Here is a 16,765-nt window from a genome sequence, read left to right as displayed (position 1 = left end):
TTGGCACTTTAATTGTACTAACAGTAACATATATATTATTGATTGACGTTATTGACCGTTATGAGTTCCTTCTTATGTAGCATATTTGGTTAGTACTTATTTTTATAATAAGCCTGACCCAAGCCTAAGGTTTATGTGTTAAATAAATCATAATCTTTGTGATCAACACAGCTATCATATCATTTTACAATATTGTAAACTAGGTAGGTTAGAAATAATTATTGAATAAGATGAAAATAAAGATTAAAATAATGAGTAAGATAACTGATTCAGTGTTAATGTTTGAGTGGGCCTTGGGCCCCTCTGTATTGGAAAAGTTGGGCCGTGAGGTCAAAAACGTTAACCCCTGATCTACACAACTGTAAGTTAAAGCTACTGTATGTGTATTTGCTGCTTCCGCTTGCCCTACATTCATAAATAAATCATAATAGGGACGGCGTGGCGCAATGGAAGAATGGCCGTGCGCGACCCGAGGGTCCCTGGTTCAATCCCCACCTAGTACCAACCTCGTCATGTCCGTTGTGTCCTGAGCAAGACACTTCACCCTTGCTCCTGATGGGTGCTGGTTAGCGCCCTGCATGGCAGCTCCCTCCATCAGTGTGTGAATGTGTGTGTGAATGGGTAAATGTGGAAGTAGTGTCAAAGCGCTTTGAGTACCTTGAAGGTAGAAAAGCGCTATACAAGTACAACCCATTTATCATTTATCATTTAATGAAGGCATGCATTGTAACTTTCAACACACATACATACCAGCTTTGCCAGAGACGTAGCATAAATAACAAAAAAAAAGTGCCTGAAAAATATTTATTGGCATTAACCATTGTATGCATCATACATCATTCCTGACCATACGATCATGCTACTTATGTGTTAAACAAATGATCTGCAGGTAGTCTAAATAAAGGTGATTTTAAAATAAACTATAAAGAGGCTTTATCTTTTATATTTGAGTCAACTAAATTTACTGTAACCTTAGGTGACTAAAATGCTGTACATTTTGTTGACTAAAACAATCAATGTAGATGACTAAAATTACAAAAAAATACATTTTCGTCAAAAGACTGACTAAAACTAATTTAAAAGCTGCTGTCAAATTTAACACTGGTTAGATATAATTTAAGTTTGATATGCGCTGCAATAACAGAACTTTGATTATCTTCCAAGGTGGGAACAGGTCTTGGTCCTACTCTGGAGTTCTATGCTTTGGTGTCTCAGGAGCTCCAGCGGGCAGACCTTGGACTGTGGAGGGGTGAAGAGGTCACGCTGACCAATCCTAAAGGTACCATCAAATACTTTTTCCTCTGCAATACGTTTTACTTTTAAATAAAGGTGTAACGGTATATGTCTTCAGATATTTTCGTTGAGGACAGAGACATACCAAATTCCCAAGCGGTACACATTAATTAGCGAGAACAGGTTTTTTTTGGCTTGTTGTTCAGGCGTAGGCGGCACTTCTAAAAGATGAGGCATGGAAGTGTGCAGAGGAGCACTTCTACTAGCTTTGGCTAGTGTGAGTCACAGCTTGTGATAGTGCTAAGAAGACAACAACTACACCCTCTTTGTTGTTTAGTAACACTTTGCCTTCCTGGTGAAATACTTAAAGGGGTCAAACACTTGCTTCCTTGTGGTCTAAATAACTTGTAATGGTGATTATTTTGTCAAAATTTTGCATAGATTATGTTTTACAGACAGTTTTTAAGCTGCTTTCTGACAATCTATTTAGGATGTGTCATTTTGTTGGCGGTCATATTTGCCTGCCTCAACTTTCACCGCTCCTTTTCCCTGTCACCCGTGTTGTACTTTTCAGCGCGTCCATAGCGAGTCTACTTACAGATTAAATTCAAACCATATGCTACTTTCTATGAGATATTGCAACAGCCAAGGATGCATGTATTATTTTTTGGTGTACCAAAAAATAATGGAAGTGTCACATTACTACCAATATTAGCACTGAGGATGCTGTACTGTTATATCCCTACTTGTAAATAATCCTATGGATGTAAATGTGCAGGATTGCTATGCATGTGGAATATGATGATTTTTTTTATTTGGCTTCTTCTTTGTTTCCACTCCAATAGGAAGCCAAGAGGGAACGAAGTATATGTTCAGTTCAAGAGGACTCTTCGCTGTTCCCTTCGGCAGGACAACCAAACCAGCTCATATAGCCAAAATCAAAATGAAGTTCCGCTTTTTGGGAAAGCTAATGGCCAAAGCCATAATGGACTTCAGACTGGTGAGAAATTGATTGTGTCACGTTTAGTAGGGCCGGGCAATTAATCCAAAAAGGATCAAAACCAACATTTATACGTTTAAACTGATGTTAACTGCTGTGTACCAAAAAGCAATTCAGTCAGTTTTGTGGGCACACTTTACCTTCAATAAGGATGATGCTATCGAACACATTTTTTTCAAATGTCACAATTTAGAAAGGAATCATTCAAAGAATCATAGTTTAATTGTATAAATGACCTTTTCTTAAGGTGAAAGCTATTTCACACACTGCAGTAATACAAATATTTCCCTTGTAAAGGAGAAAATAAAAAAAGGAAATGTGCTTGTTTCTTTGCAAAGCATTTTAGCTGCTTTCAAATCCGTTGTGTTAATAAATGGCCCTTAATTGTTCAGTTGTTTTAAAAGTATATAAATGTTTAAAGAGTTTAACTGAGCTCAGAGTATAATAATTATACAACACAATATTTGATTAATCTTGATTTAGAATTCTTCCAGAATTGCACAGCCCTAGTTTTAATTTTTTTTTACAAACTAATTTCTTTAGGTGGAAATGGACAGAATTGGGAAAACTCCATTATTTCAAAATCAATACAAAAACATGACATATGTACATAATTGTATTATATTCCATGATGGCTGAAATATGCTATAACGGAGTCACTATGTCCGCCCTTCTGATGGGGTTTTGATCTACTTATGCTAATGAGCGCATGATCTGCAAATTTCGATGCCAAAATGCTGCTGTTGGCTAGCTACGCACTGTATTTTCTTGTGTAGTAGTGAACAATGGCGATTGAAGCGACATCCTGATTGTTGCTGGAGCTGAAACTAGTCAATGTGGAATGTCGGCCACTTGTATTTAAAGTTGCGCTGATATGAATATACTTATATCATGTTCATAAAACTTCTCATGTTTCCCTGTTGCTTTTTTCTTCACTGAGACGTCCTCAGTTTGCGTCATTGTTTCTTTTGTTTTGGTGGATTTTTTTTACTCTTAGGCAAAATAAAAAATATTTGCCCTTGTTAAATCTTTTTATTGTAATTTCTAGCTGGACCTGCCACTGGGGCTGCCGTTTTATAAGTGGATGTTGCGGCACGAGATGTCTATAAGCTCCCATGACCTGGTGAACATTGATCCTGGTGTGGCTAAATCTATCCAGCACTTGGAGGATATTATTCGCCAGAAAAAGAGGCTTGAACAGGACCGATCACAGGTAATCTATAAACAAAATTATTATACTGAGTGAATCAGCTTTCAATTTCATCTATCACAGCAGCTACTGAGTTTTTTGACTAATTATTCACAAACAAGTTGTTTATTTTTCAACTTTTGTGTGTGTGTGCAGACAAGAGAGACTTTACAGCAGGGGCTGGAGAGCCTGAACATGAACGGCTGCTCAGTGGAGGACCTCGGGTTGGACTTCACACTCCCGGGATTCCCTAACATTGAGCTGAAAAAGGGTGGCAAAGACGTACCTGTCACGATATACAACCTGGAGGAGTATCTCAGGGTATGTCCTCCCTATTTCTTTCATTTCATGGCCTGTTTTTCAACAAAGTTAGTTGATTATTTGGATAGAAAACCGAAGTAATAACAAAACATCCAACATGATTAATGTGGTATCACTAAGGGTGTAACGGTACGTGTATTTGTATTGAACCGTTTCGGTTCGGTTCGGAGGTGTACCGGACGAGTTTCCACACGGACATATTAAGTAGCACACCGCACGTTGTGTTAACAATACACACCGAGGCACAACACACGGAATGCTAGTAGCGACCGGGCTCGGACAACATGCAAAAGCCAGAGATGCAAGACCCTCCTGCCTCGTTAAGATCTCCCATTTGGGAACACTTAGGCTGCTCGGTGCGATACAACAATGGAGGACGAGAGGTGGACAAAACGAAAGCGGTTTGCCGACATTGTTCTCTTCGCTTCGCTTCAACGAAGAGAAAGACGAATAAACACATCTCCCCACCGCATTCAAGCAGCCTCTCCTCGGCGAGTCAGGCAGGGCTAAAGCAATAACAAATGGTGTTTTTATAGCAGCCAATTTAAGACCATATTGCATTAAAAACTAGATTTTGACCCACTTCTATGGTGGAAGAACAATGAGCCCATATATCCTCTTACTGCCAAGTTAGCCAGGCACTACCTCGCCATACCTGCTAGCTCCATGCCCAGCGAAAGGGTATTTTCCACAGCTGTTGACATTGTAACTGCAAGCAGGTCTGCTCTTTCTGCAGACAATGTGGCTAAACTGATTTTTCTGGCAAAAAACATGAAGATTGAGTGAAAGTCACCAGGGTTAAAGGCTGGGGGGGAAAAAGAAAAGTTAATCCGAGGCTGAGTTGACTTGAAACTGTTTAATGTTGCACTTTTTATATGTAAAAGAAACGTTTTGTCATTTTATTTAATTTGAGCAACAACTTGAGGCAGTTTAATGTTGCACTTTATATATAGGAAGGTTTTGTTAAGAAACCATTCTGAGCTTTATCTTATTTAGTTTTTCATTTTATATATGTTGACCACATTAACCCTGGCAATGGACCCTGTGTGTATATGTATGTTATTGTTATGCTTAGCATTCATGACTGCCTGCTGTTGCACTGATCAGCCTAGTGGTGGCTCACATCTATCTCACACACAGCTATTTTAAAGGAATGTTAAAAGGATAAAGCCATTGTTTACAAATTTGGTAAATAAATAACCAAAAAAATATATATATACCGGTGTGTGTGTGTGTGTGTGTATATATATATATATATATATATATATATATATATATATATATATATATATATATATATACACAGGTAAAAGCCAGTAAATTAGAATATTTTGAAAAACTTGATTTATTTCAGTAATTGCATTCAAAAGGTGTAACTTGTGCATTATATTTATTCAATGCACACAGACTGATGCATTCAAATGTTTATTTCATTTAATTTTGATGATTTGAAGTGGCAACAAATGAAAATCCAAAATTCCGTGTGTCACAAAATTAGAATATTACTTAAGGCTAATACAAAAAAGGGATTTTTAGAAATGTTGGCCAACTGAAAAGTATGAAAATGAAAAATATGAGCATGTACAATACTCAATACTTGGTTGGAGCTCCTTTTGCCTCAATTACTGCGTTAATGCGGCGTGGCATGGAGTCGATGAGTTTCTGGCACTGCTCAGGTGTTATGAGAGCCCAGGTTGCTCTGATAGTGGCCTTCAACTCTTCTGCGTTTTTGGGTCTGGCATTCTGCATCTTCCTTTTCACAATACCCCACAGATTTTCTATGGGGCTAAGGTCAGGGGAGTTGGCGGGCCAATTTAGAACAGAAATACCATGGTCCGTAAACCAGGCACGGGTAGATTTTGCGCTGTGTGCAGGCGCCAAGTCCTGTTGGAACTTGAAATCTCCATCTCCATAGAGCAGGTCAGCAGCAGGAAGCATGAAGTGCTCTAAAACTTGCTGGTAGACGGCTGCGTTGACCCTGGATCTCAGGAAACAGAGTGGACCGACACCAGCAGATGACGTGGCACCCCAAACCATCACCCAACCATGCAAATTTTGCATTTCCTTTGGAAATCGAGGTCCCAGAGTCTGGAGGAAGACAGGAGAGGCACAGGATCCACGTTGCCTGAAGTCTAGTGTAAAGTTTCCACCATCAGTGATGGTTTGGGGTGCCATGTCATCTGCTGGTGTCGGTCCACTCTGTTTCCTGAGATCCAGGGTCAACGCAGCTGTCTACCAGCAAGTTTTAGAGCACTTCATGCTTCCTGCTGCTGACCTGCTCTATGGAGATGGAGATTTCAAGTTCCAACAGGACTTGGCGCCTGCACACAGCGCAAAATCTACCCGTGCCTGGTTTACGGACCATGGTATTTCTGTTCTAAATTGGCCCGCCAACTCCCCTGACCTTAGCCCCATAGAAAATCTGTGGGGTATTGTGAAAAGGAAGATGCAGAATGCCAGACCCAAAAACGCAGAAGAGTTGAAGGCCACTATCAGAGCAACCTGGGCTCTCATAACACCTGAGCAGTGCCAGAAACTCATCGACTCCATGCCACGCCGCATTAACGCAGTAATTGAGGCAAAAGGAGCTCCAACCAAGTATTGAGTATTGTACCTGCTCATATTTTTCATTTTCATACTTTTCAGTTGGCCAACATTTCTAAAAATCCCTTTTTTGTATTAGCCTTAAGTAATATTCTAATTTTGTGACACACGGAATTTTGGATTTTCATTTGTTGCCACTTCAAATCATCAAAATTAAATGAAATAAACATTTGAATGCATCAGTCTGTGTGCAATGAATAAATATAATGTACAAGTTACACCTTTTGAATGCAATTACTGAAATAAATCAAGTTTTTCAAAATATTCTAATTTACTGGCTTTTACCTGTGTATATATATATATACTTTTTTTTTTTTTTTTTTTTACTGTACCGAAAATGAACCGAATTGTGACCTCTAAACCGAGGTACGTACCGAACCAAGATTTTTGTGTACCGTTACACCCTTAGGTATCACCCCTAAACTTCTCACAGGTCTATGATGTACTGTGATGTAATACCAGTGTTGTCGCTCTGGTCAGCATTTGTTAGTGTTTACGTTTAGTTTTTGCGAACATTTTCTGATGTGGCCTTTTTTTCTCGGCTAGTTGGTGGTGTACTGGACTCTAAATGAAGGCGTGTCAAGACAGTTTGAGTCTTTTAGGGAAGGCTTTGAATCCGTCTTCCCGCTACATCACCTGCAGTATTTCTATCCAGAAGAGGTAAGCCTTTTTCTCCCCATATAAGTCAAGTTTACACTTCCTACTTGCAATTATCCCTTTTTCATTGTCAAAAGTAGGCACTATGAGGTACTGTCTAGTACTTAAATCAGTCGGTGCTCCTCACCTGATCCTTATTGCGTAACTAATCAGATGGCGCCGTGGGCGGGAGAATGCTGGACACAAAGAACCACTGCCGCATCTGAACCAAAATAACCCGTTTTAAATGAGGAAAAAAATGTCCGTTCAATTATTGTTACATTTAAAATGATACTAACGGTGATAAAAGAGGCAAAGGATAGTACCGGTATTAGCAATATCAAAAAAGGCCAATGAGGATGTATGTCAAAATACCATTATCAGTGCTGATAAATTGATCAACCGATAGTGTGAAATTATTGCATTAATTGAGATTATTTGGCACGTCATGTTTTCTATAGTCTACTTTTTAATCTCCAATGTTTGTTTCTGCAGTCTCATCATTTTATTTTGTGATGATGGAAGGTTTGATGTTCCGCTATGATTCTGTGATTGATGGGTCTTTTTAATTTAATTACATTAGGGCTTTCAAAGTCAACGCAGTACTACGCTTTAACTATAATTTTCTTTGACGACGCAAATTCTTTTGATGTGCGATTTAACGTCTTGTGTGACCCTCGGCCCATTCTGTAGCGTGGGAAAATGTATCTGTGTTCAGTTACTATTGAGCCACAAGCGGGACACAAATAGCGAGCAGAAACTACTATGAATACATCGATTCTCTTTAGCATCAAAAAATATTCTTTCCTTTTAAAAAAAAATTATATTACGTTTATAGACTCAGGAAATACGTCTCTGGACACATGAGGACTTTGAATATGACCAATGTATGATCCTGTAACTACCGTATTTTTCGGACTATAAGTCGCAGTTTTTTTCATATTTTGGCCGGGCTCCAGTGCGACTTATATGTTTTTTTCCTTCTTTATTATGCATTTTTGGCAGGTGCAACTTATACTCCGAAAAATACGGTACTTGGTATCGGATCGATACCTAAATTTGTGGTATCATCCAAAACTCAATCAATCAATGTTTATTTATATAGCCCTAAATCACAAGTGTCTCAAAGGGCTGCACAAGCCACAACGACATCCTCGGTACAGAGCCCACATAAGGGCAAGGAAAAACTCACCCCAGTGGGACGTCGATGTGAATGACTATGAGAAACCTTGGAGAGGACCGCATATGTGGGTAACCCCCCCCCCCAGGGGAGACCGAATGCAATGGATGTCGAGTGGGTCTGACATAATATTGTGAGAGTACAGTCCATAGTGGATCCAACATAATAGTAAGAAGTATCAAACAACAGAAGAATAATGGATTGTTACATTTTAACAGAAGTGTAGATAGAACATGTTAAAAGAGAAAGTAAGCAGATATTAACAGTAAATGAACAAGTAGATTAATAATTAATTTTCTACCACTAATTTTGACAAAATAATAGAATGGAAAATGTTACTGCATATGTCAGCAGACTAATTAGGAGCCTTTGTTTGCTTACTTACTACTAAAAGACAAGTTGTCTTGTATGTTCACTATTTTACTTAAGGACAAACTTGCAATAAAAAACATATGTTTAATGTACCCTAAGATTTTTTGTTTAAAAAAAAAAAAAAAGCCAATGCAATTTTTTGTGGTCCCCTTTATTTAGAAAAGTATCGAAAAGTATCGAAATACCGTATTATTCGGACTATAAGTCGCAGTTTTTTTCATAGTTTGGCCAGGGGTGCGACTTATACTCAGGAGCGACTTATGTGTGAAATTATTAACACATTAGCGTAAAATATCAAATAATATTATTTAGCTCATTCACGTAAGAGACTAGACGTATAAGATTTCATGGGATTTAGCCATTAGGAGTGACAGATTGTTTGGTAAACGTATAGTATGTTCTATATGTTATAACATTAACATACCAGGCACGTTCTCAGTTGGTTATTTATGCGTCATATAACGTACACTTATTCAGCCTGTTGTTCACTATTCTTTATTTATTTTAAATTGCCTTTCAAATGTCTATTCTTGGTGTTGGATTTTATCAAATAAATTTCCCCCAAAAAAGCGACTTATACTCCAGTGCGACTTGTATGTTTTTTCCCTTCTTTATTATGCATTTTCGGCCGGTGCGACTTATACTCCGGAGCTACTTATACTCCGAAAAATACGGTACATTTTGTTTCCGGTACCAAAATATTGGTATCGGGCCAACACTAGTCAGTACTCGAGCAGCAGCATTCTGGATGTACTGCAGCTGCTTTAGACCCCAATGAGAAGCTGCTATTCTGCAGTGGAAAAGCGGCAATAGAAGCGATCACTCAAATAAATAAATGTTCCTCTTTTAATTGCGCCTGCAGCTAGACCAGCTGCTGTGTGGCAGTAAGTCAGAGACGTGGGACGTCAAGACGCTGATGGAGTGCTGTCGACCGGATCATGGCTACACACACGACAGGTGAACTTGCGCCACCTGATTAGGGTTTCACCATCCACAGCAAAGTGAGGGAGTGTTGAAGACTTAGTTGAATCTTCTTTGCCTCCACAGCCGGGCCGTGCGGTTCCTTTTCGAGGTGTTGAGCAGTTTCGACGCCGAGCAGCAGAGACTATTTCTGCAGTTTGTCACGGGAAGCCCACGACTGCCTGTTGGAGGTGAGACGACGCACTCGCCTTTTGGTGAAGCGCACATTTTTTTACGTCTTGTCACTCTGCTCCGCAGGTTTCCGCAGCCTGAACCCCCCGCTGACAATTGTGAGGAAGACCTTTGAGTCGACCGAGAACCCCGACGAGTTCCTCCCTTCAGTTATGACCTGCGTCAACTACCTGAAGCTGCCTGACTACTCCAGCATAGAGATCATGCGAGAGAAACTGTTGACTGCGGCTCGTGAGGGCCAACAGTCGTTCCACCTTTCCTGATCTCTCACCATCTCACATTCAAATGCCTTCTTCAGCGACTGATGAAATCATGACTTCCTTCTTTTTTTTTTTTTTTGTAATCACATCAAGGCTACATACATGTACAGCCTTCTTGTTAGAAAAGCAGCTTGCAGAAACTTTAAATATATATTTGCTGCCCCGACTCTCAAGAAAAACGATTAAAAAAAACCCCACAAATAGAAAAAGGTGTTCCATGACACACAGACAGTTAAAATGTAAAAGAGAGTAAAACTTATATCAGTAGTTGAGTCATGTTAAAAAATTATGAAAACATTTGGGTGACATTTTAAATTGCATTGCTGTGATATTTAAGGAAAAAAAAAAAGAAAAAAAAAGGGATGACTCCTCTCCAAAGTGGACAATGTCTGGGTGGGAGAGTGGAGGCGCCATCAAGCAAGCTCGGTTTACTTTAGCTCCAAAGATCGTTTGTACAGACAAATTTGCAGACTTTGCTCATTCTACACATTTGCTAGAATAGCTCTTTTGTTCCCACGCCGTCTGTTTGTCCGCATTCCCCTCATTTTGTGTGTTGAGTGAGTGAACGCGTCCGACCTCGTTTAGCGTTCCCTCCTGTCGCTTCAAGTTGCGTAATCGAGAATGTGGGTAGTGATGAACGCATATTCTCATTTCCACCAGCCCCCCCCCTTACTTAAGTTGAGATTGTGTTCTGGCCTCCAGCTTCTAGAGAGCTTCATCTCGAAAGAAGCATTGTTACCAATGTGTTGATCTGGTTCAGGTGTGTTGCTCTTATTTTGACCACGTAAAGCGTCTGTTGGATTGGTAGGGATATCAAGAGCGACCCTCAACACATAATGTAGCTGGGCACAAACCTTTGACTGCTCTCATTTTGTTGTTTCATGGCCAGGCAGCATTTCAATTTCATTTATGGAGTTTATATGCAGTTTCACACCCTCTTTGAGGTGAGAATGTCTGCTTTTCCTTTTTTTTTTTTTTTTTTTCTATATGGTCTATTTCTTTGCTGTAGTTTTTTTTTTTCTTTGCACTGCTGGCTTGGAAAAAAAACAATAGTGGTGTGCACCTGCAGTCTGTGGCCAGGGGAGGGCGTCACTGTCTGCATTCCTGGCCCAATCGTTCATGTGCTGGTTTCTAAGATCTGCAATAATTTACTGCATCAGGTTCATGTTTTTACCTGAACATAAATAAAGTAACTGTTTGACTCAACGTTTGTCTTTTGTTTTTGTTTTCACGTTATTTGTGTAATGTATGGAAATAAGATTTAATACTGTACACATAGTGAGCTTCGAAATGCAGGATCTGGGGCCAAAGTGGCCGGGACCATTTTTGGTCCCGTTTCACTAGGTGGTTCTTTTTAAGTTCTAGGAACTTTTTGGGCCAAGTTTGCATGGCTCCTCACATATTTTTTTATGGAAATTTGTTGAAAAACGAATCCATTTGTCTTTTTTGTATGCTTTTAAACTTCTAAATTACTTTTTTATATGTATATAAATCCCATCTCAATTGCTTTAGTGTGATGTACAGATAAAGAAAGTAAATGATGGTAAGCAGTTTTTTTTTCCTGGTCTCTGATTGTAACCCAGGAGTACGACTTTTTGAATGGAGCCGTTCCTTTCAAGAAAACATTTTTTAAAAACTGGCTCATTTATGTGTGTGTACATGAATGTATGTGTGTGTATTTATATATGTATGTATGTATAAATATATACGTTAGGTCAGGAAAAAACACAGGCTATTTCATCCTCCATGCCTGTTTCGCAGATTTTCCTGCTCTTCAGGGGATTTTATAACTAAAAAATAAAATCCCCTGAAGAGCAGGAAAATCTGCGAAACAGGCTTGTAGGGATGAGATAGCCGCTGTGTTTTTTCCTGACCTAATGTATATTCCGCTCTACCCCGGTATTGAGCACTGTATAACGGATTAACAACAGAAACCTCGACTGTGTATGTATGTATATATGTACATATATATATATATATATATATATGTGTGTATGTATATATACATGTATATATGTACATTATGTATATATAGCCTACACATGTATAAGTATATATATGTACATGTATATGTGTATATATGTATATGTGTATATATGTACATGTATATGTATATATATATATATACATGGATATGTATATATAGAAATGTATATGTATGTATACACATACATATATATATATACATATGTATGTATGTATATATGTATATATTTATATGTATATATATATATATATTTAAATATGTATATTTATAAATATATAATATATATAACTATATTTATATATACACTTATATATATTTATATTGACATAACAAATTACATTATATATATGGAATAAGTGGTAGAAAATGGATGGATGGATATATATTTAATTTTTTAATATATTTTATATATTTATTTTGAAACAGTCACTGGTAGCAGCTGTATTGAATTATAAAGATGCGGAAATAAATAATTACATTTTCCACAAATATTGCTCCATTGGTGGGAATTACAAATATCAGCTTTAATTTTGTTGTTGTTGTGTTTTCATTGTAAACATTCCTTAAGGTGGCGCTATATCCACATGCTTTGACTGTGACTTCATCACAATTTTCACTTCCCTTAAAACACAGCACAAGAGCATTTTAGCAATATAGAAAAAATACACAATGCGTCAGAATAAAATGCATTCATGTACATGAAAAATACAAATAAAACTCGGGGGAAAAAATGTAAACTTAATTCAAATGTGAATTCAAGAAAAATACAGTATTGCCTTACCTGGTGTGTGTACACTTCAACTTTTTTACATATCACAACGGTTACAAAGAAAAGGTTAATTAAAAAAAACATTAAAAGTAAAAAATAAAAATAAAGTAAATAAAAATGCTGTTTTCTTCGACACAGTCTCAGTTTCCAGTCGGGCGGCTTCCAAACGAATGGCTCGAAACTGCGTATCGGTTTTCTTTGTTCAATTAAAAGAGCCGGTCAAAAGACTCCACTCGTTCACGAACGTCACATCTCCAGTGAGGAGCGGGAAGCTATTGCCTTTCATGGAGTCGAGCTGCACCCTACTTCTTTTCATTCAACACTTTTATACTCTGCTACTAAACACATTCAGAAATATGTTCACACGTGGACGGGAATCTAAAGGTAAATCCTCTCTTAGTGTCACTTCCAAAAGGCAACGTTAAGGATTAATTTTAGCGAATAGTTGAGCCATTTGTCTGGTGAGCTAACTGGAGCTAATGTTAGCTGTTTGATAATCGCTCATAATGTTCATTTGTTAAGTTTTTGGAATGACTACTCTCTAAATGACGCACTCACTTTTACAGTAAATTCAGCTTCATGTCATCTGCACTGCCGGGGTAAATGTTCAAACTGTACTTAAATGCTATGTTGCTTCAATGCTTCTTTAATATAAAATCATGAATAAAAACTAGGGATGTCCGATAATGGCTTTTTGCCGATATCCGATATTCCGATATTGTCCAACTCTTTAATTACCGATACCGATATCAACCGACATATACAGTCGTGGAATTAACACATTATTATGCTTAATTTGGACAACCAGGTATGGTGAAGATAAGATACTTTAAAAAAAATAAAATAAAACAAGATACATAAACTAAAAACATTTTCTTGAATATAAAAGAAAGTAAAACAATATAAAAACAGTTACATAGAAACTAGTAATTAATGAAAATTAGTAAAATAAACTGTTCAAGGTTAGTACTATTAGTGGACCAGCAGCACGCACAATCATGTGTGCTTACGGACTGTATCCCTTGCAGACTGTATTGTTATATATTGATATATAATGTAGGAACCAGAATATTAATAACAGAAAGAAACAACTCTTTTGTGTGAATGAGTGTAAATGGGGGTGGAAGGTTTTTTGTGTTGGTGCACTAATTGTAAGTGTATCTTGTGTTTTTTATGTTGATTTAATAAATAAAAAAAACAAAAAAAACCGATACCGATAAAAAAAAACACGATACCGATAATTTCCGATATTACATTTTAACGCATTTATCAGCCGATAATAAAGCCTGCCGATTATACATCTCTAATAAAAACATGTAAATGTATCGCGAGTGAGAGTCCATTTTGGGGGAAAAGGCTACATGCATAATTATACAGGTAGTCATTATTTTAAAGGCCATGACAAAACATTTGCAACACAAAAATCCAAAGTAAATATGTACAGTATTTTCCGGACTACAAGGCGCACTTAAAATATTTTTTTCCCCCTCAAAACTCGACAGTGCACCTTATAACCTGGTGCACCTAATGTACGGAATAATTCTGCTTTTGCTTACGGGCCTCGAAGCAATTATATTTGGTACATGGTGTAATGATAAGTGTGACCAGTAGATGGCAGTCAAACATTAGAGATACATGTACCGTATTTTTCGGACTATAAGTTGCAGTTTTTTTCATAGTTTGGGGGGTGCGACTTATACTCAGGAGCGACTTATGTGTGACATTATTAACACATTACCGTAAAATATCAAATAATATTATTTAGCTCATTCACGTAAGAGACTAGACGTATAAGATTTCATGGGATTTAGCGATTAGGAGTGACAGATTGTTTGGTAAACGTATAGCATGTTCTATATGTTATATTTATTTGAATGACTCTTACCATAATATGTTACGTTAACATACCAGGCACGTATTCAGTTGGTTATTTATGCGTCATATAACGTACACTTATTCAGCCTGTTGTTCACTATTCTTTATTTATTTTATTTTAAATTGGGACGGCGTGGAGGAGTGGCCGTGCGCGACCCGAGAGTCCCTGGTTCAATCCCCACCTAGTACCAACCTCGTCATGTCCGTTGTGTCCTGAGCAAGACACTTCACCCTTGCTCCTGATGGCTGCTGGTTAGCGCCTTGCATGGCAGCTCCCTCCATCAGTGTGTGAATGTGTGTGTGAATGGGTAAATGTGGAAGTAGTGTCAAAGCGCTTTGAGTACCTTGAAGGTAGAAAAGCGCTATACAAGTACAACCCATTTATCATTTATTTATTATTTAAATTGCCTTTCAAATGTCTATTCTTGGTGTTGGGTTTTATCAAATAAATTCCCCCCAAAAATGCGACTTATACTCCAGTGTGACTTATATATGTTTTTTTCCTTCTTTTTTATGCATTTTCGGCCGGTGCGACTTATACTCCGGAGCGACTTATACTCCGAAAAATACGGTAGACTGCACTATGATGGCAATATGACTCAAGTAAACAACACCAACATTTTATATGTTCCGTTGAAAATATAGAACATTACACACGGCGCTCTAAAATCGATCAAAATGTTTCAGTACGACTTTGGTAAGCTACAAAGCCGCACCGCTTGATGTGCTTCAACATACGAGTATTATTATGGTGTGTGTATAAGGTAAGACATATTATCTGGTGTTTTGTTTCACCATAATATGCAAAAGCTACTTTTCTTACCTTCTGGTACCTGCTGATCTGTATTTGGGATCTGCATAAATCCTGAAAGATTGTGGCGCAGGAAAACATGACTTTAATGTCAAAAAGCAGGGAAAACAGGAACCAGGAAACCAAGAAACCAATCATCGGGCTCTGACTGGAGGCATAAATAGCAGCCAGTTGATTGGCAGCCTGGCTGTCAATCAGCAGGTGTGGCCAAGGGAGCCAAGCAGGAAACGCTTACAGGAAACAAACACCAACCAAGGAAACACAACCCGACGTGAGTGTGACAGATCGTCACAGAGTATGTGTCTATCGCGATATACAGTTGTGGTCAAAAGTTTACATACACTTGTAAAGGACATACCGTATTTTTCGGAGTATAAGTCGCCCCGGAGCATAAGTCGCATCGGCCAAAAATGCATAATAAAGAAGGAAAAAAGCATATATAAGTCGCACTGGAGTATAAGTCGCATTTTTTGGTGAAATTTATTTGATAAAACCCAACACCAAGAATAGACATTTGAAAGGCAATTTAAAATAAAATAAATAAAGAATAGTGAACAACAGGCTGAATAAGTGTACGTTATATGACGCATAAATAACCAACTGAGAACGTGCCTGGTATGTTAACGTAACATATTATGGTAAGAGTCATTCAAATAACTATAACATATAGAACATGCTATACGTTTACCAAACAATCTGTCACTCCTCATCGCTAAATCCCATGAAATCTTATACGTCTAGTCTCTTACGTGAATGAGCTTTAATATTATTTGATATTTTAAAGTAATGTGTTAATAATTTAACACATTAGTCGCTCCTGAGTATAAGTCGCACCCCCCGGCCAAACTATGAAAAAAACTGCGACTTATAGTCCGAAAAATACGGTAATGTCATGGCTGTCTTGAGTTTCCAATCATTTCTACAACTCTTATTTTTTTGTGATAGAGTGATTGGAGCACATACTTGTTGGTCACAAAAAACATTCATGAGGTTTGGTTCTTTTATGAATTTATTATGGGGCTACTGAAAATGTGAGCAAATCTGTTGGGTCAAAAGTATACATACAGCAATGTTAATATTTACTTACATGTCCCTTGGCAAGTTTCACTGCAACAAGGCGCTTTTGGTAGCTTTTGGAAAGCTTCTGGTTGAATTCTTGACCACTCCTCTTGACAAAATTGGTGAAGTTCAGCTAAATTTGTTGGTTTCCTGACATGGACTTGTTTCTTCAGCATTGTCCACATGTCGAAGTCAGGACTTTGGGAAGGCCATTCTAAAACCATAATTCTAGCCTGATTTAGCCATTCCTTTACCGCTTTTGACGTGTGTTTGGGGTCATTGTCCTGTTGGAACACCCAACTGCGCCCAAGACCCAA

At 37.9% G+C, this 16,765-nt stretch overlaps 1 protein-coding gene across 6 annotated transcripts in view; it reads left to right on the top strand.

The window, feature by feature from the left end:
* trip12 (thyroid hormone receptor interactor 12) overlaps positions 1 to 11,153 on the top strand; it is a 68,456-nt gene extending 57,303 nt beyond the window's left edge. For all 6 annotated transcript variants that reach the window (XM_061925689.1, XM_061925688.1, XM_061925687.1 and 3 more), the window contains 8 exons: positions 1,165 to 1,279; positions 2,079 to 2,233; positions 3,282 to 3,446; positions 3,579 to 3,743; positions 6,894 to 7,007; positions 9,398 to 9,492; positions 9,583 to 9,686; positions 9,754 to 11,153. In XM_061925689.1, coding sequence (XP_061781673.1) covers positions 1,165 to 1,279; positions 2,079 to 2,233; positions 3,282 to 3,446; positions 3,579 to 3,743; positions 6,894 to 7,007; positions 9,398 to 9,492; positions 9,583 to 9,686; positions 9,754 to 9,950 — 1,110 coding nt within the window. In that variant the 3' untranslated portion in view covers positions 9,951 to 11,153. The remainder of the gene's footprint in view (positions 1 to 1,164; positions 1,280 to 2,078; positions 2,234 to 3,281; positions 3,447 to 3,578; positions 3,744 to 6,893; positions 7,008 to 9,397; positions 9,493 to 9,582; positions 9,687 to 9,753) is intronic.
* Positions 11,154 to 16,765: the final 5,612 nt, after the last annotated feature.

Source organism: Nerophis lumbriciformis, linkage group LG30 (assembly GCF_033978685.3).
Source record: "Nerophis lumbriciformis linkage group LG30, RoL_Nlum_v2.1, whole genome shotgun sequence".
NCBI lineage: Eukaryota > Metazoa > Chordata > Actinopteri > Syngnathiformes > Syngnathidae > Nerophis > Nerophis lumbriciformis.
The sequence above is the reverse complement of the archived record's forward strand: the minus strand, read 5'-3'. Positions and strand labels throughout refer to the sequence as shown.